The 26,506-nt window shown below is 41.0% G+C and overlaps 1 protein-coding gene across 2 annotated transcripts in view; it reads right to left on the bottom strand.

Moving 5' to 3' along the window:
- The window catches only part of faah (fatty acid amide hydrolase), a 64,352-nt gene extending 39,071 nt beyond the window's left edge, over positions 1–25,281 (bottom strand). Inside the window, exons 1-7 of one of the 2 annotated variants that reach the window (XM_069938935.1) lie at positions 24,910–25,281; positions 17,668–17,781; positions 16,972–17,112; positions 12,750–12,883; positions 10,178–10,384; positions 8,516–8,556; positions 4,232–4,356 (exon numbers count right to left, since the gene is read on the bottom strand). In XM_069938935.1, coding sequence (XP_069795036.1) covers positions 4,232–4,356; positions 8,516–8,556; positions 10,178–10,384; positions 12,750–12,883; positions 16,972–17,112; positions 17,668–17,781; positions 24,910–25,155 — 1,008 coding nt within the window. In that variant the 5' untranslated portion in view covers positions 25,156–25,281. Of the gene's footprint in view, positions 1–4,231; positions 4,357–8,515; positions 8,557–10,177; positions 10,385–12,749; positions 12,884–16,971; positions 17,113–17,667; positions 17,782–23,619; positions 23,662–24,909 lie in introns of those variants that run through there. The other variant, XM_069938936.1, reaches the window with a different exon arrangement.
- Between the last annotated feature and the right edge of the window lie 1,225 nt (positions 25,282–26,506).

Raw genomic sequence — 26,506 nt, 5'->3', positions numbered from 1 at the left:
TCCTAAACATAGTGACCCCACCGTAACAAGGAGTGAGTGTTCTCGGGACTTTAGCCTTCGATCAACTAATCCAGTCACGTGTGTGAGGTGGTTCGTGAGAGCTCCTCAGGATAAAGGGAATTGTAAATACTATAAATAGTTCTCTAATTGCAAATAAAAGGGTTTGTTCTGGTGTCTGTCATTTCTCTCTGGGTCTAAGCTTGTATTTCACACAACGCTTGCACAGTACAAATATTCAGCACATTTACAACAGGAGAGGCAGTGATGGAGAGGAACTTTAGAGAGACAGTCACCCCTAAAAGTGAGGAGATTAATAACTGGGTGACTGTTAGAGAGGGAAGGGGAAGAGGCAGACAGTGCACAGCACCCTTCTGGTTGTTCCCCTCAACAAGTATACTGTCTTGGATATTGTTTTGGGGAGGGGGAATGATCTACCAGGAACGTTGAGGTTGTCACGTCTTTTGCACAGGGTCCGGCCCCTTGGCTCAGAAGGGAAGGGGGGGAGAAGAGGAGAGATATGGTCATTGGGAACTCATTGGTTAGGAGAGTTGGTGAACAAGATTGAGGCTCCCTGGTGGTATGTTGCCTCCTAGGTGCCAGGGTCGGGGACGTCTCTGATCAGGTTCATAGCATTCTGGAGGGGTGGGTGATCCAGGTGGGGGAAAATGACACAGATAACAGTACAAATGAGGTCCTGAAGAGGGAATATAGGGAGTTAGGAAAGAAATTAAAAACCAGGACCTCAACGCTGGTAATTTCAGCATTGTTGCCTGCGCCACATGCCACATGCCAGAGAGAGTAGGAACAGGAAGTTGTTGCAGATGAAAACGTGGTTGATGAATGTGTGGCTGAAGAGTTGGGATAGGGATTTAGATTTCTGGATAATTGGGATCTCTTCTGGGGAAGGACTGACCTGTACAAAAAGGATGGGCTGCACCAGAACTGAAAAGGGACCAATAACCTGGCAGGCAGGTTTGCTAAAGCTGTTGGGGAGGGTTTAAATTAGTTTGGTAGGGGATTGGGAATCAGAATGTGAATGCAGAGATTAGGGTAGGACAAAAGCACGATGTTCTGAGTTGGTGAGGAAGAACAGGCAGGGGACAAAACATAAATGTAGCCAGTTAGATGGGTTGAAATGTGTCTATTTCAATGTGAGGAGTATTAGGAATAAAGGGGATGAATTTGTAGCATGGATCAGTACGTGGAACTATGATGTTGTGACCGTTAATGGGCTGGAGGAAGGACAGGATTGGCTAATGCAAGTACTGGGGTTTAGGTGTTTTAAAAGGAATAGGATGGGAAGTAGAAAAAGGTGTGGGGGGGGTGGAGTAGCATTGCTGTTCAGGGATAGTATCACGGCTATAGAAAAGGAGGATGCTACAGAAGGAGTGTCCACTGAGTAGGTGCTTTTGAGAGTCAAAAATATGAAGGGAGATATCACTCCTGTGTGTAGTCTATAGGCCCCCAAATAGCCCTCCAGTCACCAAGAAGTAAATAAGTAGGCAGATTTTGGAATGGTGCAGGAAATACAGGTTAGCTGTTATAGGTGATTTCAACTACACTAATATTGACTGGCACCTCTTGACTACAAGAGGAATAGATGGGGTTGAATTTGTCAGGTGTGTTCAAGAAGGGTTCCTGACACTGTATGCGGACCGGCCGATGAGAGGAGAGGCCATAATGGATCTGGTTCTGGGTAATAAACCTGGTCAGGTGGTGAACCTCTTGGTGGGGAGCATTTTGGTGAGAGTGACCACAACTCCCTGAGCTTCAGCATAGCTATAAGAAAAGGATGAAAACAGACAAAATAGCTAAGGGCTTACCTGGGGAAGGGCTAATTATGAAGGGATGTAACAGGAACTGGTGAGAGTAAATTGGAAACAATGTTTAAAGGTAAAACCACAGAAGTAATGTGGAGGAAGTTTAGGGACCACATGTGCTGGATTCAGAATAGTTTGTCCCACTGGGACAAATGGTCGGAAAAGGGAACAGTGGCTGATGAAAAGGATGTGGCACCTAGTCCAGAGGAAGAAGGAAGCACATGTTAGATATAGGAAGCAGGAAACAGGAAGGGCTCATGAGGAATATATGGTAATCAGGAAGGAGCTTAAGAAAGGACTTAGGAGAGCTAGAAGGGGACATGAGAAGGCCTAGGCAAGTAGGGTTAGGGAGAACCCAAAGGCATTCTATGCATATGTGAGAACAGAAGGATGATGAGAAGGAAGCTGGGGCCATTAAAGGATAAAGGAGGCAACATGTGCCTGGAGGCGGAGGAGTTTGGGGAGGTCCTAAATGAATATGTTGCATCAGTATTCACAAGAGAAAAGGACCTTGATCACTGTGAGGTCAAAATATGGTGCTGGACAATGTGGAGATTAAGGAAGCGGAAGTGTTGGATCTTCTTAAACACATCAAGATTGGTAAGTCCATGGGGCTGGATGCGATACACTCCAGGCCGCTGTGGGAAGTGAGAGAAGAGAGAGTAGGTGCTGGAAGATTGGAGAATGGCAAATGTAGACCCCTTGTTTAAAAGGGGTAATAGGGAGAATCTGGGAATTATAGACTGGTAAGCCTTGTGTCAGTGGTCTGCAAACTATTGGATAGGATTCTTAATAGGACCTATGAGCATTTGGAGAAGTATAGTCTACTCTAGGATAGTCAGTATGGCTTTGTGAAGGGAAGGTCATGCCACATGAGCCTAATTGTTTTTTTTTGAGGAGGTAACAAAAATGAAATTGATGAGGTAGGGCGGTAGATGTGGTCTACATGGATTTTAGCAAGGCTTTTGACAAGGTCCCCCACGAGAGGCTCATCCAGAAGGACATGAGGAATGGGATCAGTGGAACCTTGGGTGTGTGAATTAAAAAATTGGGTTGCAGGTAGAAAGCAGAGAGTAGTCGTGGAAGGAAAGTATTCTGCCTGGAGGTCGGTGACTAGTGGAGAGCTGCAAGGATCTGTTCTGGGACCCTTACTCTTTATGATTTTTATAAATGAATGAGGAGGTGGAAAGAAGGGTAATTTATGGATGACATGAAGGTTGGAGGAGTTGTAGATAGAGCTGTTAAGTTGTTGAAGATTACAAGAGGATATAGCCAAAAGTGGCAGATAGAATTCAATCCGGATAAGTGTGAGGTGATCCATTCTGAAAGGACAAACCAGAAGGCTTAGTACAGGGTTAATGTTGGTTACTTAAGAGTGTGGATGAACAGAGGGACCTTGGGATTCAAACCCATGAATCCCTCAAGGTTACTGCACAGGTTGATAAGATAGTCAAGAAGGTCTATGGGATGTTGGGCTTCATTAATAGGGGGATAAAGTTCAGGAATAGAGAGATCATGTTGCAACTCTACAAATCTCTGGTCACCTCATTATAGGAAGGATGTGGAAACTATGGAGAGGGTGCAGAGGAGATTTACCAGGATGTTGCCTGGATTGAAAAACAAGTTTTATGAGGCAAGGTTAGCAGAGCTGGGAGTTTTCTCTTTGGAGTGTAGAAGGAGGAGAGGAGACTTGATAGAGGTCTACAGGATTATGAGAGGCATAGATAGGGTGGACAGCCAGCACCGGTTTCCCAGGCCAGGAATAGCCAATACCAGAGGGCACTTGTACAAAGTTAAAGGAGGGAAGTTTTGGGGAGATATCAGGGGTAAGTCTTTTTTAAAAGAAGGAGAAATTTGTGAATGCCTTGCCAGGGATGCTGGTGGAGGCTGAAATATTAGGTGCATTATAAGAGACAGGCACGTGGATGAAATACAAAGTGTTATGGGGTAGGGAATATATGGGTCAGCATATCATCGAGGGCCAAAGGGCCTGCACTATGCTGTGGTGTTCTATGTTATTCTTCATGATTTTCTACCCATGAAAGAAAATGATTGCTAGAGGCATTACTGCCTTGTGGTTATATTACTGGATTAGTAGTCAGAAGGAACTCTGGCCCGTCAAGTTTGAATCCCAGCAAAGCAACTGTGGAATTTAATGTCAGATAATTAAGTACATCTCAAATGGAACGTTAGTCATGTGACAGTGACTATAAAACCACCAGATTTATTTTTTTAAAAACCCTGATTCACTATCATTCAGCAGTGATGTTATAGAATAATGCAAAGGTCAATACCTACAAGGTACTTCTCCAAGTAAACAACATAATAATTATTGTGAGCAGCAGAAGGTTTGGAAATCAGAGAGCCAAGACAAACATGCAAAGAAAAATGTCATTCAATTCAGACATTACCTCATCATTAAAGGGAAGTGGTGGCACTGTGGGGTCCAAATGGAACATGTCTTCACACAACAAGGCTTTCATGCACAATGTCAAGCTATCCACATCTCTGGCCAGAGGGCCAATGGCTGCTTCAACTGGGAGGCATAAATAATCCATCATTCAAAAACATCTCTTGCATTATACCATGAAACAGTTTGTATGTAACTGGTCATAAAATGGAAGGCCAACCGATTACCTCGAAAAACAAAACTATAGGATAGCACCCCAATATAGAACAAAGGTTGTCAAAAGCAGTCTCCTCACTTTTCCCCCCCCTACAACCTCATTCATTCCCCTCCCCCTCCACCGTCCTCTTCCCTTATTGTTTCTCTAACACCCTTCTTCACTCTCTAGCACTTTACTCCCACATCCCAGTTTGCCAATCCCTCAACCACTCTCCATCTCCTTACTCAGTTCAACTCCCAATTGCTCTATTCCCCACCACCTATCTTATCCCACATCTCTCCAGGCTAACCTCATCTCTTCTCTGTCCTTCCACACACAACCTCTCATCCCTACCAGCACTCTGCATGCCTTTAGCTTCCTCCAGTCCTCTTCCTCACCTCTCCCTGCACCCTCCCCCCCCCTGCCGAACTCCAAATGTCTCTCTAAACAGAGCCACTCATCTTATTGTATTTAAGCTGTGTTTCGATACAAGGTCAATTTCAGTGACCCATCTCCCCAAGACCCATATCATTCCCAATATGTTCCCACTACTTTTCCAATAACCTTGAATCCTAAACGAATTCTATCGTCCGTAGCTGCTAGATGACCTTTGCCAACCTTTATTTTCCCACTTTGTTTTGAGGAAGCATTTTGGCAATGGTTGATGCTTTTGGGAATGGGGGGGTGGTGTGCAGGGAATGTACATTTAATCCAGAGATTTAAGATGGAGGCTCATTTATAAAATCATACAAACTGACAATGACTGTTTGAAAGGTGGCAGGAATCTACAATTCCAGAGTTACATCCTTTCCTTTCTCTGATCAAACATACCCTTCTTAGCCCTCTGCCTCTCACACTTCTCAGCTTTGTTTGGGTCTCTTCTACCCTCTCAACTATGACCTCTTACCTGTTAGCCTGTGTTGATTCCTTCCTCACTCCTCGCCACCTCCCCTCTCCCACCATCTTTTTCTTCAGACATTAACCTGATTTTTTGGTTATTCCTGAAGAAGGTTACCTTTTGAGGAGTCACGTGATGGAGTAGTGGCCGGACGGTGAACTCCAGCCCTCTCCAGAAAAGTCGGGAAAAACAAGAGAAAACACAAAGGCACAGAAATAAAAGTTACAGAAAAGTGAGTATAAAGGTGGAAAGAAGATGGCGACAAAAAAAGAAAAATCGAAAGCAACGGCAAGAAGAGAGGAAGAGAAGACAAAGGAGGAAAAAGGTGAAGGCCTTACCTGTCCGAAGAGGCCCGCTGCGGAGAGAGAAACCCGCTCCCTCAGGTCGGTAAATAATGGACTACAAAAATGGCTCGCTGAGCCGAGTAAAAATGCGCAACCGCGCATGCGCGATGCGAATGAAAAAAAACACACCGACGGGAGGGGGGACCAGCTGGGGAGTCGATCTCCACAGCCGGCAACGACAGCTGCAGAACACCTGCAGCAAGAAGAGACCACAGAAGACAATAGAAACAAGAAAGAAGAGGAGGAAAGGGCAACAAAGAAACAACAGATGGTCAACCCAGAGGAAGAAGAAGAGGAAGAGTACAGTGAAATAGAAGAAGAAAAGATAGGCAAGGCAAAGGATATACTTGCTCTTATTAAAGGATACATGGAGTCATTTAAAGAATGGCAAACACAGGAATTTAAGGATTTAAGAAAAAGAATAAACAACACAGAAGAGAAAATAAATAAAATGGAGATGACCTTAACAGAAATGGGAAAAAAAATGGACAAGATGGAAGAGCGGGCAGTAGCAGCAGAAATGGAGGTAGAAGACTTAAAAAAGAAATTGGAGAAATCTAATAAAAAAACTAAAGAGACACAAGAACTACTAGCTCAAAAAATAGATACAATGGAAAACCATAACAGAAGAAATAACATAAAGATAGTGGGCCTTAAGGAAGATGAAGAAGGCAAGAATATGAGGGAGTTTATAAAAGATTGGATCCCTAAGACCCTAGGATGTCCAGAACTACAGCATGAAATGGAAATAGAAAGGGCACATAGAGTATTGGCCTCTAAACCACAACCACAACAAAAACCAAGATCTATTGTAGTAAAATTCCTAAGATATACTACAAGAGAAAAGGTACTGGAGAAGACAATGGAAAAAGTAAGAGAGGGCAACAAACCACTGGAGTATAAAGGGCAAAAAATCTTCATTTATCCAGATATAAGTTTTGAACTCCTAAAGAAGAGAAAAGAGTTCAATACAGCAAAGGCGATTTTATGGAAGAAAGGGTACAAATTTATACTAAAGCATCCAGCGGTATTGAAAATATTTATTCCAGGACAACAAAACAGACTATTCTCGGATCCAGAAGAAGCACGAAAATTTGCAGAACAATTACAAAAATAGACTGAGGGAGGAAGACGGGTAATGAGAGTTAAAATGATCACGATTGATATGTATGTGGGTAAAGACAAAAATAGACTGAGGGATGAAGACGGGTAATGAGAGTAAAAATGATCACGATTGATATGTATGCGGGTAAAAAGGTATAAGAGTGAATAGAGACAATGAGCATACATGAATGTATCTGTACTTAGAGGAAAATATAGATAGTATAGACAAGAATTAATAAGGGAAGGTAATGGAATAGAGAGAATAAGGAGGGAATTAAAAGAGTGACCTTTGTGACATATGAAAAGTGAAATCTTTTCTGGGGGAGGCGGGGTGGGGGGAAATAGCGGTCACTGCAAAATCAGTTGACGCTTGCGAGTGGATTCGCAAATCCAAATGGAGAGGGGAGATGTGGTTGTCCGACAAGGGATAAAGGACAACTCAGGAGGTGAAGGGGAGATTGGGGATAAATAAGATAGAAATAGGAGAATAAGGAAAATGTTAGATGTTGTAGGAATGTTGTCTTATAAAGAGTCGAAAATAAGAAAACAGAAATGGAAAAGGAGGAAAAGTAATGATGGAAAAACGGAAAGAGAAGATAAACAAAATATAAAAGGGCTACGCTGAACTATATGTCTTTAAATATTAATGGAATACATAACCAAATTAAAAGGAAGAAACTACCAAATTTAAATGAATAAATGTATTCCATTAGAAAAAATAACATATTGGTTAAGAAATAATATTGAAATATTCGAACAAGTATAGGAGCCTTAGATTAAATACAATAGCGAAAACCTACCGGGGACAAACATTACCTAAGTTGATGGAAGGAGAAGGAAAGAAAAGAATGGACTCTGTAGAATTTCTGGTGTAATTTTGTTGAATGACAACATTGTCTGACTGGCTTAATGCAACCTAGATTGTATACCTAAAATGGATGAGAGGGGGGGGTGGGGGGGTGGTTTGGGAGGAAAGGGGGGGGGAGAGAAAAAGTCACTGTATATGTGTGAAAAAGAAATAGTGTATATCATGGCTAATGTGATTTATGGTGTGAAAAATAAAAAAAATAAAAAATTAAAAAAAAAAGGTTACCTTTTACTGTACTTCCAATGGACGCTGCGTGACCTGCTGAGGTTCTCCATTACATTTGTGCATTGCACTCGACCCCAGCATCTGCAGATTTACTCATTTAACTCAAAGTTCAAAATCTCTCTGCAGAGAGACTTCCTTTGTGTTGCACTCCTGTCATTAGGGGAATTGTCCTGAACGGAGACCTACTTCCCTCCAACAGCCCTACCACTCATAGACTGTTCAAGTGAACCGGTACGGACTTGAAGGGCCGACATGGCCTGTTTCCATGCTGTAAACGGTTATATGGTTAAGTCTGCAGACACCGATTATAGTACAAGTACACGGAAATGCTGGAGGAACTTAGCATCTGTGGGAGGTAAAGATAGTACCTGAGTCCTCCTTCAAGGAATAAGCAGAGAACACATTAAAATGAAAGACTGGGAAAATTGCATTCTTTTAGAAAGTTGTTTTTTTTTAAATTGGGAGAAATGTTGAAAATGAATTAAGTAAAAGAAATTTGGTACAGAGAGTGTATACAAATTCAAGGATCAGTATCGATGACAACCAAATAAAAACATTAAAGGAAAAGTGAGAGAGGATGTGATGAAATGTTGAAATTATATTCTTAAAATAACATTCTAGCTTGGTGGAAAAAAAATACTAAAACTTACCAGCTTTCTGTCCAGGTATTGAACCCCTGAGTCCGATAGAGCTGTGTAACATATTGATCAAACTATTACAAAAAAAATTAACATTCCCCCTCGTCTTCTTTTGTATCAGATCAAAGTGAAAATTAATTTCAAAATCATTGAGAAATCGGTTTCTTGTTTTCATGCACAATCATCTTCCATTACCAGAAATAAGGAATCTAAATCATCACAAATAGTCCTTTACTCTATGATGGGTTAAAAATACTCCACAAACCTCATTTGTATTCTAAAGGTAGCATACATTTTTTAAAATCTGTAAATAAACTGTATAAATTAACTATTGTCATTATCGTCATGGCCCATCCCTTCATGAGCGAAGATGAACATGGTGCCTTGTCGCTCTTCTGCCCTCACAGAACGTTTTGTAGTGTTGCCACTGCGAATCGCGGATTTTTGCATGATTACTGACATGCAGTGCGATATTTTTTGTGAGGCCCGACCAGTCAGTATGGTTGACATGGAGATCGCGCTTGACTATGCCTTTGTAGCGAAAACGTGGGCGGCTAACTATTGTCATACACAGTAACAATTTCAACATTACCATTTTCTATTGCTCATCTCAAGTTATTTCTTTTAAAGCAGTAGATACACAAAATATAAAATTATGTAATAAAGAGCCCCTCTCTGCCAATATCCAAGCTGAAGAGATGGACAGAAGCACAAAAGGTAAATTTGTCCCCATCTTATTTCATGCTAGATTTGCAAATGTGTGATTCTGCACATGTACTTTACACAAACTCACTTACTCTTTCAGTTAAAATGTACCAATTAAACATAGGCAAATTCCAGATTAACTCAGTGTTCTTGCATCTCTAGAGTGTAGAACTGACAGAAAAGGCACTTAACAATTTTAAGGGAAAAAAGTGTGGCAGGTTTTGATAGTCATAGTTACTGCCACCAGAGGAAAACAACAGCCAAATTTAAGAAATGTTATACTACACCCCTCTCACAGCATGTTATTTTGTTCCATTTTAAGCACGTTGATGACTTGTGAAAAGATTAATTGTCCATCCCTACCTCTCTAAAATACAAACTCTCCTCATTTCCTCACTTTTAAAAAAAAAACTTTGTGTAATGTGGATGTAGTTGACAAATGTTTGGATTTAATGTCCATCCTTAACAGTCATCGAACGGAGGTGGGAGTTAAATGTCAAGCACATTGCCAGGTGTGGAGTCACATTCTATCCAGATCAGGAAGGAGGACTGATTTTTTTTTAAATCACAAACCAGCTGGGACTTGCTTACATTGTTGTAGCATTGTAGGTTTTTTAAAAAAAATTTTAAAAGTCAGATTTGTCATCTTTCCACTATACTGTATGGTCAAACAGCACCAAATTAGCAGCCTTAAAAGAAACCAAGAATATAGAGGGTGCACAAATCCTCATTGAAGGGCTTGAAATAAGGCAATGTGGCTTTGAATTTTTTTTTTTGACAGCCCTCTGGCCCACAAGCCCATGTGACCAATTACCCTACTAACCCCATAAGTCAGAAATGAGGGAGCTCTTCCACTAAAGTTAACTTGTTTCAAACCATCTCTGATGACAGAACTATCAAGTAATCATGTATTAATAAAAACAAAATCTTAGATTTCTAAGGATCAAAAGTTATTGAATTTTTTTTTACCTCAATCGTTTGCCAGTTGGTTTAAAACCACAAATTCCACAGAATGAAGCTGGCACCCGGATGCTACCGCCAATATCACTTCCTATGCCAAGGATAGAACCTCCCGCTGCAATCAGGGCAGCCTCTCCACCAGATGACCCGCCAGACGTCCGCTTGGTATTGTGAGGATTAATTGTTTGTCCAAAAATGGGATTACAGCACTCGTAGCTTTGGCAAAGAACAAATTATCATTACAAAGTATCGGGATTTCCCAAATTTACCCTACTTCATTCTCTTGAACTATACTCCACAAACATAACAAACTGATCCTTCAGAGACCATACCAAAGTAATTCAGAACTGGGGGAGGAAACTCATCCTCCCAGCCTTTGGCCTGGAAAATTGGTCATCTATAAATCATTCAGGCACTGACAGGCAGATGTCTGTTCGTGAACATCAACTTCTTGTCATCACTTAAGTGGTAGCTTCAGGCACTCGTCTCCCAAATGGCAAAGGAGATCAACTGATCCGTGCAACCTTGTTTTCATGTGTAATGGCAGTAACTAGATGGTAAAAGTGTGATTTGCATTTCCCACCCTTGGTGAGACAAGGATCAAAGAAACAAGAAGGAAACGCTGTAAATTAAAGGGCCCTCAAAAATGAAAGGGACAGCCTTCTGCTGGGTTAAGATCCAATCAGAAGCTCTACAGGTGTATTTCAAAGGCACTGTTGGATGAGCTAAAGCCCAATAAGATATCCCACACAAAAAAAAACAGGGAATAGGTAGAGTCCAAACCATCATATTTTTAAATTTATACATACAGCACAGTAACAGTCCATGCCGCCCAATTTACATCCCATTAACCCATACTCATGGTACATTTTGAATGGTGAGAGGAAACCGGAGTCCCCAGGAACACCCACATAGACACAGGGAGAATGTACAAATTCCTTACAGACAGCGTGGGATTGGAACCCCAGTCGGGTCCCGATTGCTGGCGCTGTAAAAGTGTTGTGCTAACCGCTATGCCAAGTTTGCAGAGTGAATCCAATGCAAGATATTCCCTGTACATTTTCTGAAGGCTTTGACAGTGCAGCAGTATCAGGCCCTAGTAAGAAAAGTGGTTCAGTATCTCCCAAATGCATTTGGCTATATGTGCATGATGTTCTCTGCGGCTGGATTGAGTGACTGGAAATGTTGGGTAGGGTCAATGCATCTAAAACTAGTATGGAAATAGGAAATAGATGGTGAGTTAATAGAAATACTTGCATGAATAGAAAAGGGGTATCCTACTAATGGAATATTAATCAAAGCTACTACTCAAGTTTTGACAAGTTTGTGATGCACTTCATTCTCAATGAAAAACAACAATGGCTTTCATACAATGAAAAATTGCAAAGACATTTACAACTGCTGTGAATAAAAATGTTTCATCATCATAAAAAAAGATACAACTTAGTCAGTCAACAAAAATAGTGTATTTGGTCACTACTGGTCATCTATTCAGTGCTTTAGTGGTTGTATGAAGAGCCTTTCAGAACCAAGTCATTAATACACTTTACACTTTCAAAAAGAGATCCAGGATTAACAAAATGTTCCATGTGAAACTCATATATATTTAGGTGATCATGATAATTTAGTGTTTTTAATTTATTTGTATGTTCCAAATTTTACTACATGTTCAAAATTATAGTACAAATGTACTTCTTTTATTTCCTGGTTTGTTAGGAGAATTATTCAGTCAGATTATGTGCTGTGCTATCGAACAGAAGCAAACACATAAAATATAAAGTCTGTTCTACAGACTTTATTCGGCATAATCCTCCACAGAGATAGCTGTGAGAAATGCTGTTGCAAGCTGAGACTGTCTTCGAAGGGCCGGATCTGGCTTATATCCTGGAGGGTGATTGACAGCCGGCCAGGTGTTGCCTTGTCCCCGTGCTCTTCTACAGGTACAGAGGTCGCCCCCTGCAGAAGGGGTTAAAAATCACTTGTACAGCCAATCTGGAGCAGTCTGTTTTGCATTCTTTTGAATGTAGCCTGCAAAGATCAAGGTCTTTTCCTGTGTTTTCGATAAGACAGCCAGTTCTTATGGAGGACTTTGGTATAGTCCTGAAACTCTATTGACTGCATCAAGTAATGTTTCTTGTATTAAGTATCTATTAAGCATCAAAGTTGATAAGTAATAACCCACATAAGGTCTGATAAACTTCAGAAAACGCTATTAAACTTTGTCATGGATCTTTTATGAAAAACGAGTCATAAAAAAGAAAATCCAGGCTGTCTAGACAGCTATATAAGATAGTTACTACACAGATTATCTGCATTGTTTGCTTAATAAATTATTTCTTGTACCATGGCTTTTGGACCTGAGAGTTTGGAGAAAGATAATTACTAGAATTTCCTTGAATATCAAACACACCTGCATTACTACTGATCGCCACACAAAAGCCATTATGAACATATTATAAACGTGACAGAAAAATAATTTTGATTCTTCAGTTCATAGCATCCTTTGAATTATAGCAGAAACAATTAAGAAAATATTTCAGTTATCAATCATCATCCATGTGTTCAGTGGAGCACTTGTTACCTTAGTAAGGACTGAGGGACGTTAGTTTTCACAAAGGGTATAGCCCCTTGTTTCTTCAGCACTTGGACAATTACACTGTCTTCAGTTGCAGGCTGGTTTAAAAATACACCAAGTCCACAAGTTGAGTCATGACCCTGTGTTCAAACAAAAAAAATTTCTTGACATAAAGTATATTTTCCTCTTCTACTTGCACAGGAGTCAAAAAGAGAAGAGTGGAAGGATGGTGGAGAATGAAGACAATGGGAAGCTGCACAGGACAAACGGATGAAACAAAGAGAAAAGTTGCATCTGGACTGGATCTTCAATACCTCCATTTAAAAGACAAACATTTGCAACAATGTCCTAAAAACAACCAGGTTTACCACAAGTTAATTAAAAAAAAATGCTACAGAAGTGACCAGGTCAGACAGAATTTTTGTAGAGGGAAAGAGAGTCAAATTTCCATGTTATTGACCTGAACTGTGACCTCTGTTTCTCTCCTCAAATGTTGCACTCAGCAATCACCACTTGTGGGTCGCCTAAATCTGTACATAAACAATACAGAAAGTCTGAATGTACGTCAACATTGTAACATCAGATTCACAAAAGATATGTTTTGCATTAGTACAAAAAAGAAGTCCCTGGGCACACAAGAGTTCCTGGAAACTGATTTCTCCCTAAGCCAGAAACATCAATTTTTTAAATATATATATAGCAACTCATTTGTAATTCTCTATGAGCCTTTGCTATAATTCTTTTATTGAGTTAAATATTCACCCGAGCACCACCTATAATTTAATTAATGGAACATGTACAGTATCCAATCAATAATCAACAATGCATGAGATGTTATTATCTTGTAAAATACAAAGGAGAATTGGTACAAATTTCCATAAGACAGGACAACTGTAACTTAGGCATCCCTGTAATTGCTATAAACTGTTGCAATACAGGGTGCAAAAAGGTTTTTGCATCACCTCACTAGGAAAACTATAATCTGTGTTATGCTCTCACCCACTGCAACTTGGAAGCCATTTCAGTCATTTGGTAAATGTACACCAGATCCATCAAGCCTCACAGTTAATCAAGAGTTTTTAAAAACAGCATTTATTTTTAAGATGGCATTGTGCAGCAACACCTGTTAAGGACTGCCATTAGACACATCCACATGAATAAAAAAAAGCCTCCCATAAAAATTTAAGCCATTAATATGCCTATGTGGCATATGCCTGTTTTAATTTTCCAAAATTCTCTCTATTCAGGGATGGATGTTTTTTTTTAAATTAAATCAGCAAATGTTATCCCTTATTCCAAAAGTAAGAGAGCCAGAAAGAAGGATAACACAAGTTAGTCAGCTTCACATTTATAATTGAGAAGATTATTATCAAAGATTATTATAAAACTGCAGTTCTCAACCTTTTTCTTTCTACTCATCTACCACTTTAAGTATTCCCTATGCCATCGGTGTTCTGTGATTATTAATGGATTGCTTAAGGTGAGATAAAATATCTGGGAATAGCAACTGACAAAAATTTACAGAATCTGCATAAACTAAATTATGCTCCTCTTTTGGAGGAGGTAGAAACAGATGTGCAGAAATGGAGGGACTTATTGATTACTTTAGTGGGAAGGGTTAATTGAATCAAAATGAAAGTAATGCCGAAACTACAGTGTCTTTTTCAATCGCTACCTATTATGTTACCTAAAAATTTCTTTAAATCATATTAGACAGTTGCTATGGAATTACAAGGTACCAAGAACTTCACTGGAAAAACTGACATGGGACTACAGGCTGGGAGAAGTTAGATTTCCAGATTTTTAAAAAAAATACTACCTAGATTCACAGGCTAGATTTCTTGCAGCCTTCTTTGTGGAAGACAGACCACCCCCCCCCCCCCCCCCCCAAATCTTGGATTCAAATGGGAATGTACTCAGTGGGGGAGGATCAAAGGATCAAAGGATTTTATCTATAAATGGAGTGTCAAATGGCAGATAATTCCATACTAATATACATGATCAAAATGTGGCAGGAAATTAATGAATGTATAAGAAAAAAAGTAGGGATATGAATAAAAGCACCATTGTATAAAAATATCTTATTGCCTATGAACATGGGCAATAGAATATTAAATTGATAGTATGACAAAGGAATAAGATACAATAAATAATGTTACACAGAAGGAACTCTCTTATGACCTTCGAACAACTGAAATATAAATACAGAGTGGCCAATGGGATATTCTTTTGTTTTCTCCAGCTAAGATCGATCTTTTTTTTGAAAAAATTATTTATCATTTGTATCAATACAAAAAGGAATAATTCAGTAATATAGTAATTGTCATAAGTCATACACAATGATGCAACAAAATTTTAATTTTTCTCCCCAACCCCTTCCCTCCCAAAAGAAGAAAAAAGAACACTTACTTCGACATATATATTATGAGCATATATACTATTCATTGATTATTTTTATAGCTTCTAATTGAGAGGGATGGGTAAAGTGGAGAAGGTGGATGGAATTTTATTTGTAAAATCCATATATGGTTTCCAAATTTTCTAGAAATTTTCAACTCGATTTCTTAAACTATGTAATTTTTTCTAAAGGTATACAATTTTGTATTTCAATGTGCCGTCTGCCTAATTTTACCACATTTTCAGTTTTTCATGTTACCACTGTACATTTCTTTGCAGTTGCTGCTAAGATCTTTCTTAAGAGAAAGATGGGGACCAACGTTAATCCCACCTGAAATTATTAAAATGGAACAAATGGTCTGGAGGGGAATACACCCAAATTTATAACAAAAATGGACTATGATCTTCAGAACAAAAATCAGGATTACTGAGATTATCGGAAGGTTGCGTGTCGTGATTTCAGAAAGAAACTGGTCAGATTGGTGCAAGGACAGCATGACATCAATTATAAATGCAAGATATGGATTAGTCCTGTACAATTTTTTTTAAACCCATTATATCTTACCCCACAGAAGTTACATAGATCAAAAGCAGGAGTATCAGAGAGGTGTTTCAGATGATGGACTGAAACAGGAACATTTTTTTTTTAAACATGCCACGTGGTCGTGCGTGAAGGTGAGGTCATTTTGGCAAAATATTGCAGAAAAATTAACCAGGATAACAGGAGTGGCCTTCATGGACGACCCCGAGCTTTATCTACAAGGTAATTTTATGGAAATAAGCAATATATTGAATAAATATCAAATCTCATTTTTAAAAATAGCACTGGCAGTAGCTAAAATAAGTACTGTGATCAACTGCAAGTCCAACTCCCCTCTACTTATCGCATGATGGACTGCGGAAATGAACAGCTGTGTATCTATGGAGAAAAAACAAGAATAATTTAAAGAAAAAATATGCTAATTTTGTAAAGATCTGGCAGCCATATCTGGACCATATTGGGGCCAAAATACAATAATAAAAAAGGAATATAAATGCTGCTAATTATACTTATTTAAATGTCATTTCCCTAATTGTATTCTATGCATTTAAAAGATAACCATATAACCATATACAGCACAGAACAGGCCAGTTTGGCCCTACTAGTCCATGCCGGAACAAATCCCCACCCTCCTGGTCCCACTGACAGCACCTGGTCCATACCCCTCCAATCCTCTCACCTCCATGTAATTATCCAGTCTTTCCTTAAATGTAAATAACGTCCCTGCTTCAACCACCTCCGCCGGAAGCTTATTCTACATCCCAACCACCCTTTGCGTGAAGAAATTTCCCCCATTGCTCCCCTTATAATTTTCCCCCTTCAATCTCAGATATGCAAGCTCTGACAGTGTGCAGATTTGTTGTTGTTTATAAAAAAAAAGTTTAATATATTGTGATACTGAAGATTTTGTTCTGTATATTTTTGAAAAAAAAATCAAAAATAAAATACTCAAAAATAAAAAAGCAAGTTCACAAAACTGATTGGTTGGCGATTATATAGAAAATAATGATTTTTAGTTTCACCAAGAGGATGACGGGATCTGGATCTCACTGTCTGAAAACAGAGTTGAAACACTAACTGATTTAAAAGGTAAAATGATATATTGAAGAGCCAGGAGGTAGAGCTTTAACAATGCGAGGCAGGTTCTGACTGGATAATTGTTTTTCCCCCAACAGGTACAAGGGGCTGGACTGGCTTCAACCTGTCATAAATTTGCGATAATTGAACCACTATCATTTCTCTTGCAGTAAACTTTCAATGAGTTATCTCCACTCTCTGGTAGGCCTATACCTTGCAGTTAATGTTGTCCTTAATGCTGATAGGGATTCCATAAAGTAGCCCCTTGTGTTTCTCCTGGAAATCCTGAAGCTGTGTTTGACATTCAGGAAGAAATTCCGTGAGGCAATTCAGTTGTTTATTGACTTCCAAGGCCTTCAATAAAAGAAATGTAAAAAGCTAGTATGATTAGCCAAATCTAACATGGACAAGCCAAACATGCAGATTTTTTATGAGATAACCCATTTAAATGCATTACAAGATATCCTGCACACTACTTTAATCAATACGTATATTAATAGTTTTAATGTCAGTTCTTCACAGAGGAACCTGAAGAAATAGCATTAATAAAAGAGCAGATAAAAAAAATAACCTGAATAAAGTGACATTCATAGTATTTGGGATTCCCAAAATTTAACTTGCAATGCAAAGTTGGCTTCTACACTGAACACCTTATAAAAACAAATGGAATATTCAGATCCCTTTTTCAGGCAAGGATTGACAATGGGTGGGATTATATTCATTCTCTCTACATCTCATTCTCTCCTCTTGACACTGGGCTCTTCAAGCCCAACAACAAAGTTAATTTTTGGCCTCAGTTTTGCATTGCACTTTCCATTCAGGGAATTGCTGGACATTCACCTTGATTCACTCTGTCCCAATCAAGGGAAAAGCAGTCAGTATCACCCCCTCCCTTTTACTGCCTCATACCTTCACCATGTAGGCATGTAGTACACTATCAGGGTCAAAGGAGCCTCCCTGCAATTTGTCACGGAGCTCGTGAAGTGATAGGGACAGAATGGATTCAACGTCTCCAGAACATTTCTGAAAAAGAAAATTTTAAAAAGTTTACATTTTAAAGAAAAGCATCAAAAAGCAATGAAACTGCAGTTCTTGTAGTGTTTACGTGAAGAATCTTCTTGGAAATTGGAAATTGCACCAATATCCAAGCTGCAGAGTGGAAGAATTGGCTGGACTAAGAAAGAGTGTCTTGCATACTTGGCATTAAAAAGGTAAGTGTGACCTACCCTCACTGAGTCAGGAAGCAGAACTGCGAAGGTGATGTCAGGATACAAAAGTGACACTTTTCTAAGATCGTGGCTAATTGGTACTTCTACTAATCTACCTCTGCGGCAATCCCTCCACCTGTCAGCACATGGGTGCAAACCACATGATTTTCAATGTTTTTTTGTAACAATAGGATGGTAACAAAATTCAGCAATGGATGGATGTCATTCTGCTCAAGAACTAAGAATGAACTGAGCTTATTCACAAGTTATGGAACTCTCTGGATATAGTGAGAATTAATTCAAATGAGTCCAGTATTCAGAGGGAAAAAAATCCTGTCAACAATTTATGTCCCACTAATTTGATAAGCAGAATCAGATTGTATCAATAAATGTGGTAAAACCTGATTCTGTTCTATTGCAACTATGCAGAGGAAGATAATAAATGGACCTGCATGTTAATCAGTTGTCATTGAACCTCAGGGAAAGCATTAAGTGGCCATCTCCTGTATAATACTTTAAGTGGCCATTGAAACCAATCATCCTATGTAAGACACTGTAAAAACAGCCATGGAATTGTATAGCCTGTTTGTCACTTTATATTCTGTCTTTTCGTACATTTTTGCACCACTAAGCAAGCAATAAAAGAAAGAGAAGATACATCTTTCAATTTTATAACAAAAGTACTGTAGTTTATTTTAGGTGCCTGATGTTTTATGTTCAGAACTGTTTGGACCAGCCACTTAACATACAAAGGGATTCCCTTTTGGGAATTCTACAAGTTAGCCATCTCCACTCAAGGCATCAAGGTTGGTAATTATAGGCACCGTGAGAATTTTCCAAAGTGCTGTTTCAAAAAAATGTAATAATCAGTGTTAACAATGGCTGCACAGAGATGAGACGTGAGAGAAGAAAAGTGGGGGGGGGGGGTGGTATCTGCTAGAATACAAAGGAAGGACAGTTCTTGCAAGAGATTGCAGGGAAGGCCAACTTGATATATTTTTTAAAACTGTGAAAGAACTGGAACATGTGACAAAGCATCATACCAAAAAAGGATAAGAATAAATAAGAGTTGCGGTCACAAAAATCATGGGAATGGGAGAAGTAAACAAGGGCGGGCTTTAAGATGAGGAGCGGAACATATCAATTACTCAGTTAACTAACCAACTAAATTAACAAAGGAGAGGCTATTAACACAAAGAAATATATAAAAAAAAGGTTGTTGAATATCAATGAGTGTGTCTTCTCTTGCAAGAATGTTGAATAAAAGGTTATATTGCTTCATCTATTGACTCTGAGAAATTATTTAATCAGTGTGCTGTGTTTCTCACAACTTGGGGGCTCGACTGGGATCCCGTCATCTTCCAAGAGTCACGGCTTATAGGGTATGAAGAAGACGCATCCCATTTCCGGTTTGAATGGTCTTGGTACTTTGTGAGCTTGGCACCTTGGATGAACTGACTAAGGACCGGACTGAGTCTGGGTGAACCGGTATGGACAACGAAGAGGCAGGAACAGCGCTGACCAGGTAACTCTGTGCACGGAACAAGGTAAGAAAACTGGACTTTTAAGTATTACCTTGGTGGTCTAGATCCGAAAGGGTCGTGAGGTACCTGTATGGACAGACCTGTACACGGGTATTTACCTTGGTGGTCTAGATCTGAAAGGGTCGTGACAGACCTGTACACGGGTCAGGATGAAAAAATAATTCAAAAAGTTTCTGGGAGAGAAGGCTAGCCATTGGGGGGTACTTGGGATGATGAATTCATTAAAGAGATCATTGGAAAGTGACACCTGTTAGCACAAGAAGGAATAGAGAGAGGCTTGCAGGTTGCCAAATTAATGCTGTAAAACTGGCAGAAGGGGGGACAGTAAAACCTATGGAAGTCCTCCAGAAAGAATAGCCATCTCACATAGAAAGGAGCAGGACAGAAAAAAATCAGGAAAGGAGGAAAAAAAAGCTAAGGATAGGCAGGAGAAACCTCCTGCACAGGAGGATAAATGGAAGTCCTAAGACTGATGGAGGAGGGAGAGATGAGTGACCCCGAGTACTCCTCAGGGACCCCCTAAGGACCACCACTAGCATATCATCTGCCCGTATCTAGACCCCTAGCAGTGGTCCCCTCTGCGCCAGCAATACCCAAAGTATTTTCGGTTCCTGTTAGTGCTCAAACCCAGAGCCATGATAAATCATCCGGCCACTGTAACAAAGAAGTTAAGATTTAAAGTCTGTGGAAAATTCTAGAAGCTTTTGTTAAAACAAGTTTGTCTGCATTTGCACAGTTTAAAAATTAAGCTGTTCTCAGTGAGGACAGAGAGAACTCAGCAGAAAAACACAAGATACCACTCTACCAGCCAGGCAAATTGGCAGGAAGCCCAGAAGAAGAGATGTGGGACCCCAAGATTTAGTTCAACATGAGGAGGACTCATACCTTCCACCCAGGAGATTAGACTCCACCAGAGGGATGCCTCTGATAGGGAAATTGAGTGATGGAAATGTTCCAGTTGTTATTATGTTGATGTACTTGAGTTTTGGGTCACCCCAGCAGGAAAGGGTGTTACTATTGTGGGAAAGTGGGACATTTCAAACAGGAATGTCCCGAATTAAAGAGGGAAAGGGATGCGATCCCTCTGATGACTTCAGGGGTTTCTTCTTCCTGGGTCCCACGGGGAACCTTTGATAAATTTCCAGGTGGGACCCAACAAAGAGGATGCTGTTTTTCTAGTGGACACAGAGGCCTTTCTAATTTCTTTCTTAAGATTTTTTTCTACACTCCTTGTAGTCCTCTTTCAATTTCTCAACACCCTGCTGTTTATATCTCTTGTACATCTCCCTCTTTCTCCTAACCAAATTTCTAATATTCCTCAAAAACCAAGGCTCCCTATGACTTCCAGCCTTTCCTTTGATCCTCACTGGGACATATTTACTCTGTACTCTCAAAATTTCTTCTTTGAATATTCTCCATTTTTCATTTACATCCTTTCCTGAAAAAATCATGTCTCACTCAATATTCCCCAAATCCATTCTTATACCTTCAAAATTTGCTTTTCTCCAATCCAGAACCTCAACTTTAGGCCCTTCTTTGCTCTTCCCTAAAACTACCCTAGAACTAATGGAGTTGTGATCACTAGACCCAATTTGTTCTTCAACACTAACCTCAGACACCTGACCTATCTCGTTCCCTAACTGGAGATCCAGTATTACACCGTCCCGAGTCGGTTCCTCTACATATTGATTAAAAAAGCTATCTTGTACACATTTGACAAACTCTAGCCCATCCAACCCTCTTACTGTATGGTTATCCCATATAATGTGAGGGAAGTTAAAATCTCCCATGATCACTACCTTATGTTTATTACACATATATGCTATCTCCTTACAAATTTGTTCTTCCAATTTTCTTGGCCCATTTGGTGGTGTATAATACACTCCTATTAGTGCCCTCATGCCTCCTCCACCCTCAATTCCACCCAAACAGCCTCACTGGACGATCCCTCCAAACCATCCTGCCATCTCACGGCAGTAATGTCCTCCTTAACAAGCAGAGCAACTCCTCCCCCTTTTTTACTCCCTGTTCCATAACATCTAAAACATTTGTATTCTGGAATATTTAGTTGTCAGTCCTGTCCCTCCTGTAACCAGGTCTCACTTATTACCACAACATCATGATTCCAAGTGCCAATCCATGCACTAAGCTCATCTACCTTGTTCACTATGCTTCTTGCATTAAAGTACATGCATTTCAGAGAATGACCCTCTCATATATTCCCTATTCTACCTTTTACCTTAACCTCCATCCTTCCTTTGTTATCTTTATCATTCTTAACTAGGTGGCCATGCACCCTAGACACTGCTCACAAACTCTGCTCCCCACCCCCCTGCCAAACTAGTTTAAACCCTCTCCCACACTTCAAAACAGATCTCATTTAAAATACTGGAGATCTGCTCAAGCCAGACAGGCCGGCTCCAAGAGCCTTTGCAAAAACTTTGGAGAATTCCCAAGAGACGTCACTAATGGATAGTTGTTTTGAAAAGAAACAGATGAAAGAACTCGGAGGAGTAGGTTCGAAGCATCAGGTTGTCTGGGAGTGCTGCTTGCTGTTCTAGGAGGGTCATTTGGTTTTGCAAGCAGAGAGGGAGTCAAACAGGCTTTTCTCAGAGAGAGAGAGATCAGTTCTTCAGTTTCACAGTCAACAACAACAGCTGGGACTGGAATAGGACAAGGTGGCAAGCTTGGGGAAGAACCCCATTTTGAAGACAAGTTGTGAGTGCTTAGTTCAGCCTGGTCAAAGCCCTTGTGGTTCATACAAGAGGAGAGGACTGGCTGTTTAATGTTTTACTTGAAATAAGGGAAATAAAAAGGAAATCTGTGATGACTTGAAAGAAAGAGGTTATCATCTGGAGAACCCTGATGGGGCAAGTTTCTTCAGCAAGACACTGAAGTGGCTGATTAAAAAGAATCAGTTGTGGGTGTCCAGCGAACAACAAATCTCTCTCTGAAAACTGACAAGAACCTTCCTGAGCAGAATCCATTTACCTTTCAAGCATCAAAGCCTGGTGAACTTCATAAATGTTAAATTCTGTGCTCAGTATAAGAATTGCCTGCAACCAGTAAACTTGGAGGAATGAGAAGTGAGATTGGACTGTGAATCAAAAAACTTTTCTAAACTTACACACACATTACATACACGTGCGCTTAGAATTAGAAGGGGATTAAGTTGAAGTGTGATTCTGTTTTCATAATTAAAAGCAACTTTTGTTTAAGTAACCATTTCTCTTGGTAATCAGTGCTTCACCCACCTAACAAAACGGTGAGTCAAGTAGAGAATGCATCACTTTTCCATCACCAGCTCATTTCATTTATGGGAACATGCGTAGACATCCAAGATGGGCTAAACCCCAAGTGCCTGCCAGTCAGGCATTCCTTAGTGAACTACACGCTGTCAGCCAGATCGACTCTGCCTTTTACCTTTGCCGTTAATTGCAGCTCAATCTGGCACACCTAGTGTCAAATCAGTGCTCTACTGGGTTGGTGCTGAACCCAGCCACACTTTGTGATTGCCCTCACCTTTCTCCATGAGCGGCCCACAGCAACAGAGAGCAGGCAGCAAGCCGCCATGGGAGAGCAGGTCAGCAGTATTATTAAAAAATATTTTTCTTATTGTATGTTTTATCCAAGTTTTAAATGCTTACCTGTAAATACACTAAAAAATGGTACTCAAACACATCCTTTCCTGTCGTGGTGCTGGAATGCTACATTTCCCCTTTCACACAGATGGCATTCTGGCACTGTTACTACGCTGCTGGGGTAAAAGCCAGGACTGGAATGTCACCACACCCCCCGCCCCCGCCATTCTGTGTCAGTGCTTTTTGCATAGCATAAAAAAGCCGTAGATATCCTGCAATGAAGTGGCTGTGCATGAGGTTCTAACTTGTCAAGTAAACACTGTACTGCAATCAAGTCAAATTGCTACATTAAAGTAACCACATTCCAGAGTCTCTTGCTGTCCTTTGCCAGCGCTAGAAGAATTTAGATGGCTGTACTGTTCAATATCACAGATCCTAGGCCCCCTTCCTGTATTAATATTTTGGCCAATCAACCAATGTGCATTTGATGGATCAAACAACACCAATCTAAAGCACAGTGAACCTTACCTCTGCAGAAGGTTCGCCTGAGAAGATTTTGAGTCACTGGAATTGTACGAGCTGCAATTCAGATGAATGGGAGAAATAAAGTGAAAGCAGCAGGTAACTCAGGCAGAAAAAGCTTCTAACTGACCTCTTCTGCTGTTGCATTTTTTAAAATAGTGGGTGGGATGTTGGAATCTAGAGGTTAAAACATTATGAAAGAAATGATTCATTAATAATTTTATATTTACTGCATGGTTCAGGGAAAAAGAGGATTGTGATTAAGTGGCAATCACAGCATGGAGCAAAGTTGGCTGAGCAAAATTGTCTGCTCCCAAATACAGGGAGAGGAAATGGATGAAACAATTTAGGAGGAATGCTCAAACTGAAGATGTTGAGTAGCACGGGAGACACAGGCCAGACCAGAACAAAGAATGGCCTGCAAGAAACAAAGGGAATGGGAAAACCAGTCTAGGAGGAAGATTAAGGCATGAGCAGGTGTTAAAGAGAACAGCAGAAATTGGCCAGACAGGAACAGAATGGTGATTAGAAATATCTGGGGATGAATTAATTTCTGATCAAAACAGGATAGTCTGGCCTGGAGGATTAAGATGGGAGCACTACACCCCAGATATCTGCAAAACAGGAGATGACTTGTGATAACCCTTATGCAAAAAGATCTAGCAAAGGAAGCCTACTTTTGTTCTGTATGATAAGGTTGATCTATATAAACTGAGCCAACTGGACAATAGGGGTCAGTCTTGGGGAATAGCTCACTGTGCAGGTGACCTATGAACTAACGACTGATCCAGAGCTCTGTTAAGCTTTATTCTTGTGCTGTGTAAAAAAATTGACTGTTGAACCGAATACCTTCTCCTATCACTTCATTCAAAGAACACGCTGGACTCAGACCACACATAGACTAAATTAAGAGTAAGGTAAGGCCAGAGTCCGACAGGGAAGAGAACCAGCTTGCCCAAAATAGCCCCAAGGTCTCGGATTAAGGTCCAAAGTGAGGAGGAAAGCCTTTCTCCCAGAGAGAGGTGATCCGGTGAAATGCTCCGGCCAAAGCAGGCCGTGGAGGATTGCATTGTCGGGACAGTCAGGCTCCTGGGGTGGAGTGAAATCCACAGCCGGATCCGCCAGGATTTTACTGAATCCACGGGTCCGTCCCTGCTGCAATCATCAACCACAATCTACAAAGCGCAGCAGCCGTAGACAAAACTAATTTTAAAGGCGCTGCCACGTTAGCTCCATTGGTTCAGCAACCAGATAGAATGAGCGTGGTTACTTATCGCTGTATTGGTTACATCTGACCTTGACAGCCGGCTGGCCCATCTTGCCAACCATTTCAACACCCAGTCCGTCCCTCTCCATGGCTCTCAGGGTTTCGTCCCGCTGTGTCCGAGCGTTTCGGATCGCCGCCTCATATCGGCTTCTCCCCGTCCATTTCCGCAGCAGGAGGAGCAGCGCAGCGCCGCCACACAGGGACGCGAGCGCCGTGGGATAGAGGCAAGGCTTGAGCAGGAGCTCGTCCTGCACCCAAGTCCATGCAGACACCATGCTGGGGCTGAACCTGCAGGCAAGCAAGAAAGCTCGAGCATGTCCTGCTGCAGGAACTCAGTAGGTCATGCAGCTCCTGGAAGCAAACGTTTGAAAGCTGAGCAGGCACCAAATTAGAAAGGGTGGGGTGGAAGCTTGTGGCGTGAGAAGGGGGAGGAGCTAGGGGCGTGGAGAAGGGGAGGAGCTAGGGGCGTGAAGAAGGGGGAGGAGCTAGGGGTATGGAGAAGGGGAGGAGCTAGGGGTGTGGAGAAGGAGGAGCTAGGGGTGGAGATAAGGGGAGGAGCTAGGGGTGTGGAGAAGGGGAGGAGCTAGGGGGTGGAGAAGGGGAGGATCTAGGGGGTGTGGAGAAGTGGGAGGAGCTAGGGGTGTGGAGAAGTGGGAGGAGCTAGAGGTGTGGAGAAGGGGGTGAAGGGGAGGAGCTAGGGGTGTGGAGAAGGGGAGGAAGCTAGGGTGTGGAGAAGTGGGAGGAGCTAGGGGTGTGGTGAAGGGGAGGAGCTAAGGGTGTGGAGAAGGGGGAGGAAGCTAGGGGTATGGAGAAGGGGAGGAGCTAGGGGGGTGGAGATAAGGGGAGGAGCTAGAGGTGTGGAGAAGGGGAGGAGCTAGAGGTGTGGAGAAGGGGAGGAGCTAGGGTGTGGAGAAGGGGAGGAGCTAGGGGTGTGGAGAAGGGGGAGGAGCTAGGGTGTGGAGAAGGAGGGGCTAGGGGTGTGGAGAAGTGGGAGGAGCTAGTGGGTGGAGAAAGGTGTTACATGGTCAGGATAATGTGAACTATTTCATAACTGGGTAAGAATACACCCTTCTGATTCTAATAACTGTAGTGCATCACCACGGTGGGGGGGGGGGGGGGTTATGTGTGACGTTTCCTGAGATGGTGGAAGGCATCAGTAAGTAAAGTGGCTTCTGTTCTTGGAATCTGGTATCCCTGGGTTATTTAAGAAGCCTCCAAAGTAACACAGAGATCTGACATGGTGGCAGCGGTGTAAGAGAACAAGAATCAATCCATACAATTGATTGTAGCCCACTGAACTATGAAGGGGAAGAAGAGAAAAAAAAATCACTGGAAAAAAAGTGGCTGGAGCATCAGCAATTCACCCAGCGATGGACTGGGAGGCTGAAGACATTGTTGAATCATTTAAAAAGTTTCAGCAGAAGTGCAATTTAGCATTCAAAAGCTATTTAAAAATGCCACAGCAGAAGAGAAGGTCAGTTATATATTTCTCTGGACAGAGGAGCGAGGCCTTGACTTATTTAATAGCTGGGAGTTTACAGAGGTGGAGAAACATGATCCAGAGCAGATATTTGCAAAGTTTGCTTCTCATCTTGAACCAAGGTCTAATCATAGAATTAAATGCTA

Source organism: Narcine bancroftii, chromosome 5 (genome assembly GCF_036971445.1).
Source record: "Narcine bancroftii isolate sNarBan1 chromosome 5, sNarBan1.hap1, whole genome shotgun sequence".
Classification (NCBI taxonomy): domain Eukaryota; kingdom Metazoa; phylum Chordata; class Chondrichthyes; order Torpediniformes; family Narcinidae; genus Narcine; species Narcine bancroftii.
Note: the sequence above shows the minus strand (reverse complement) of the source record. Positions and strands in the feature narration are given on the sequence as shown.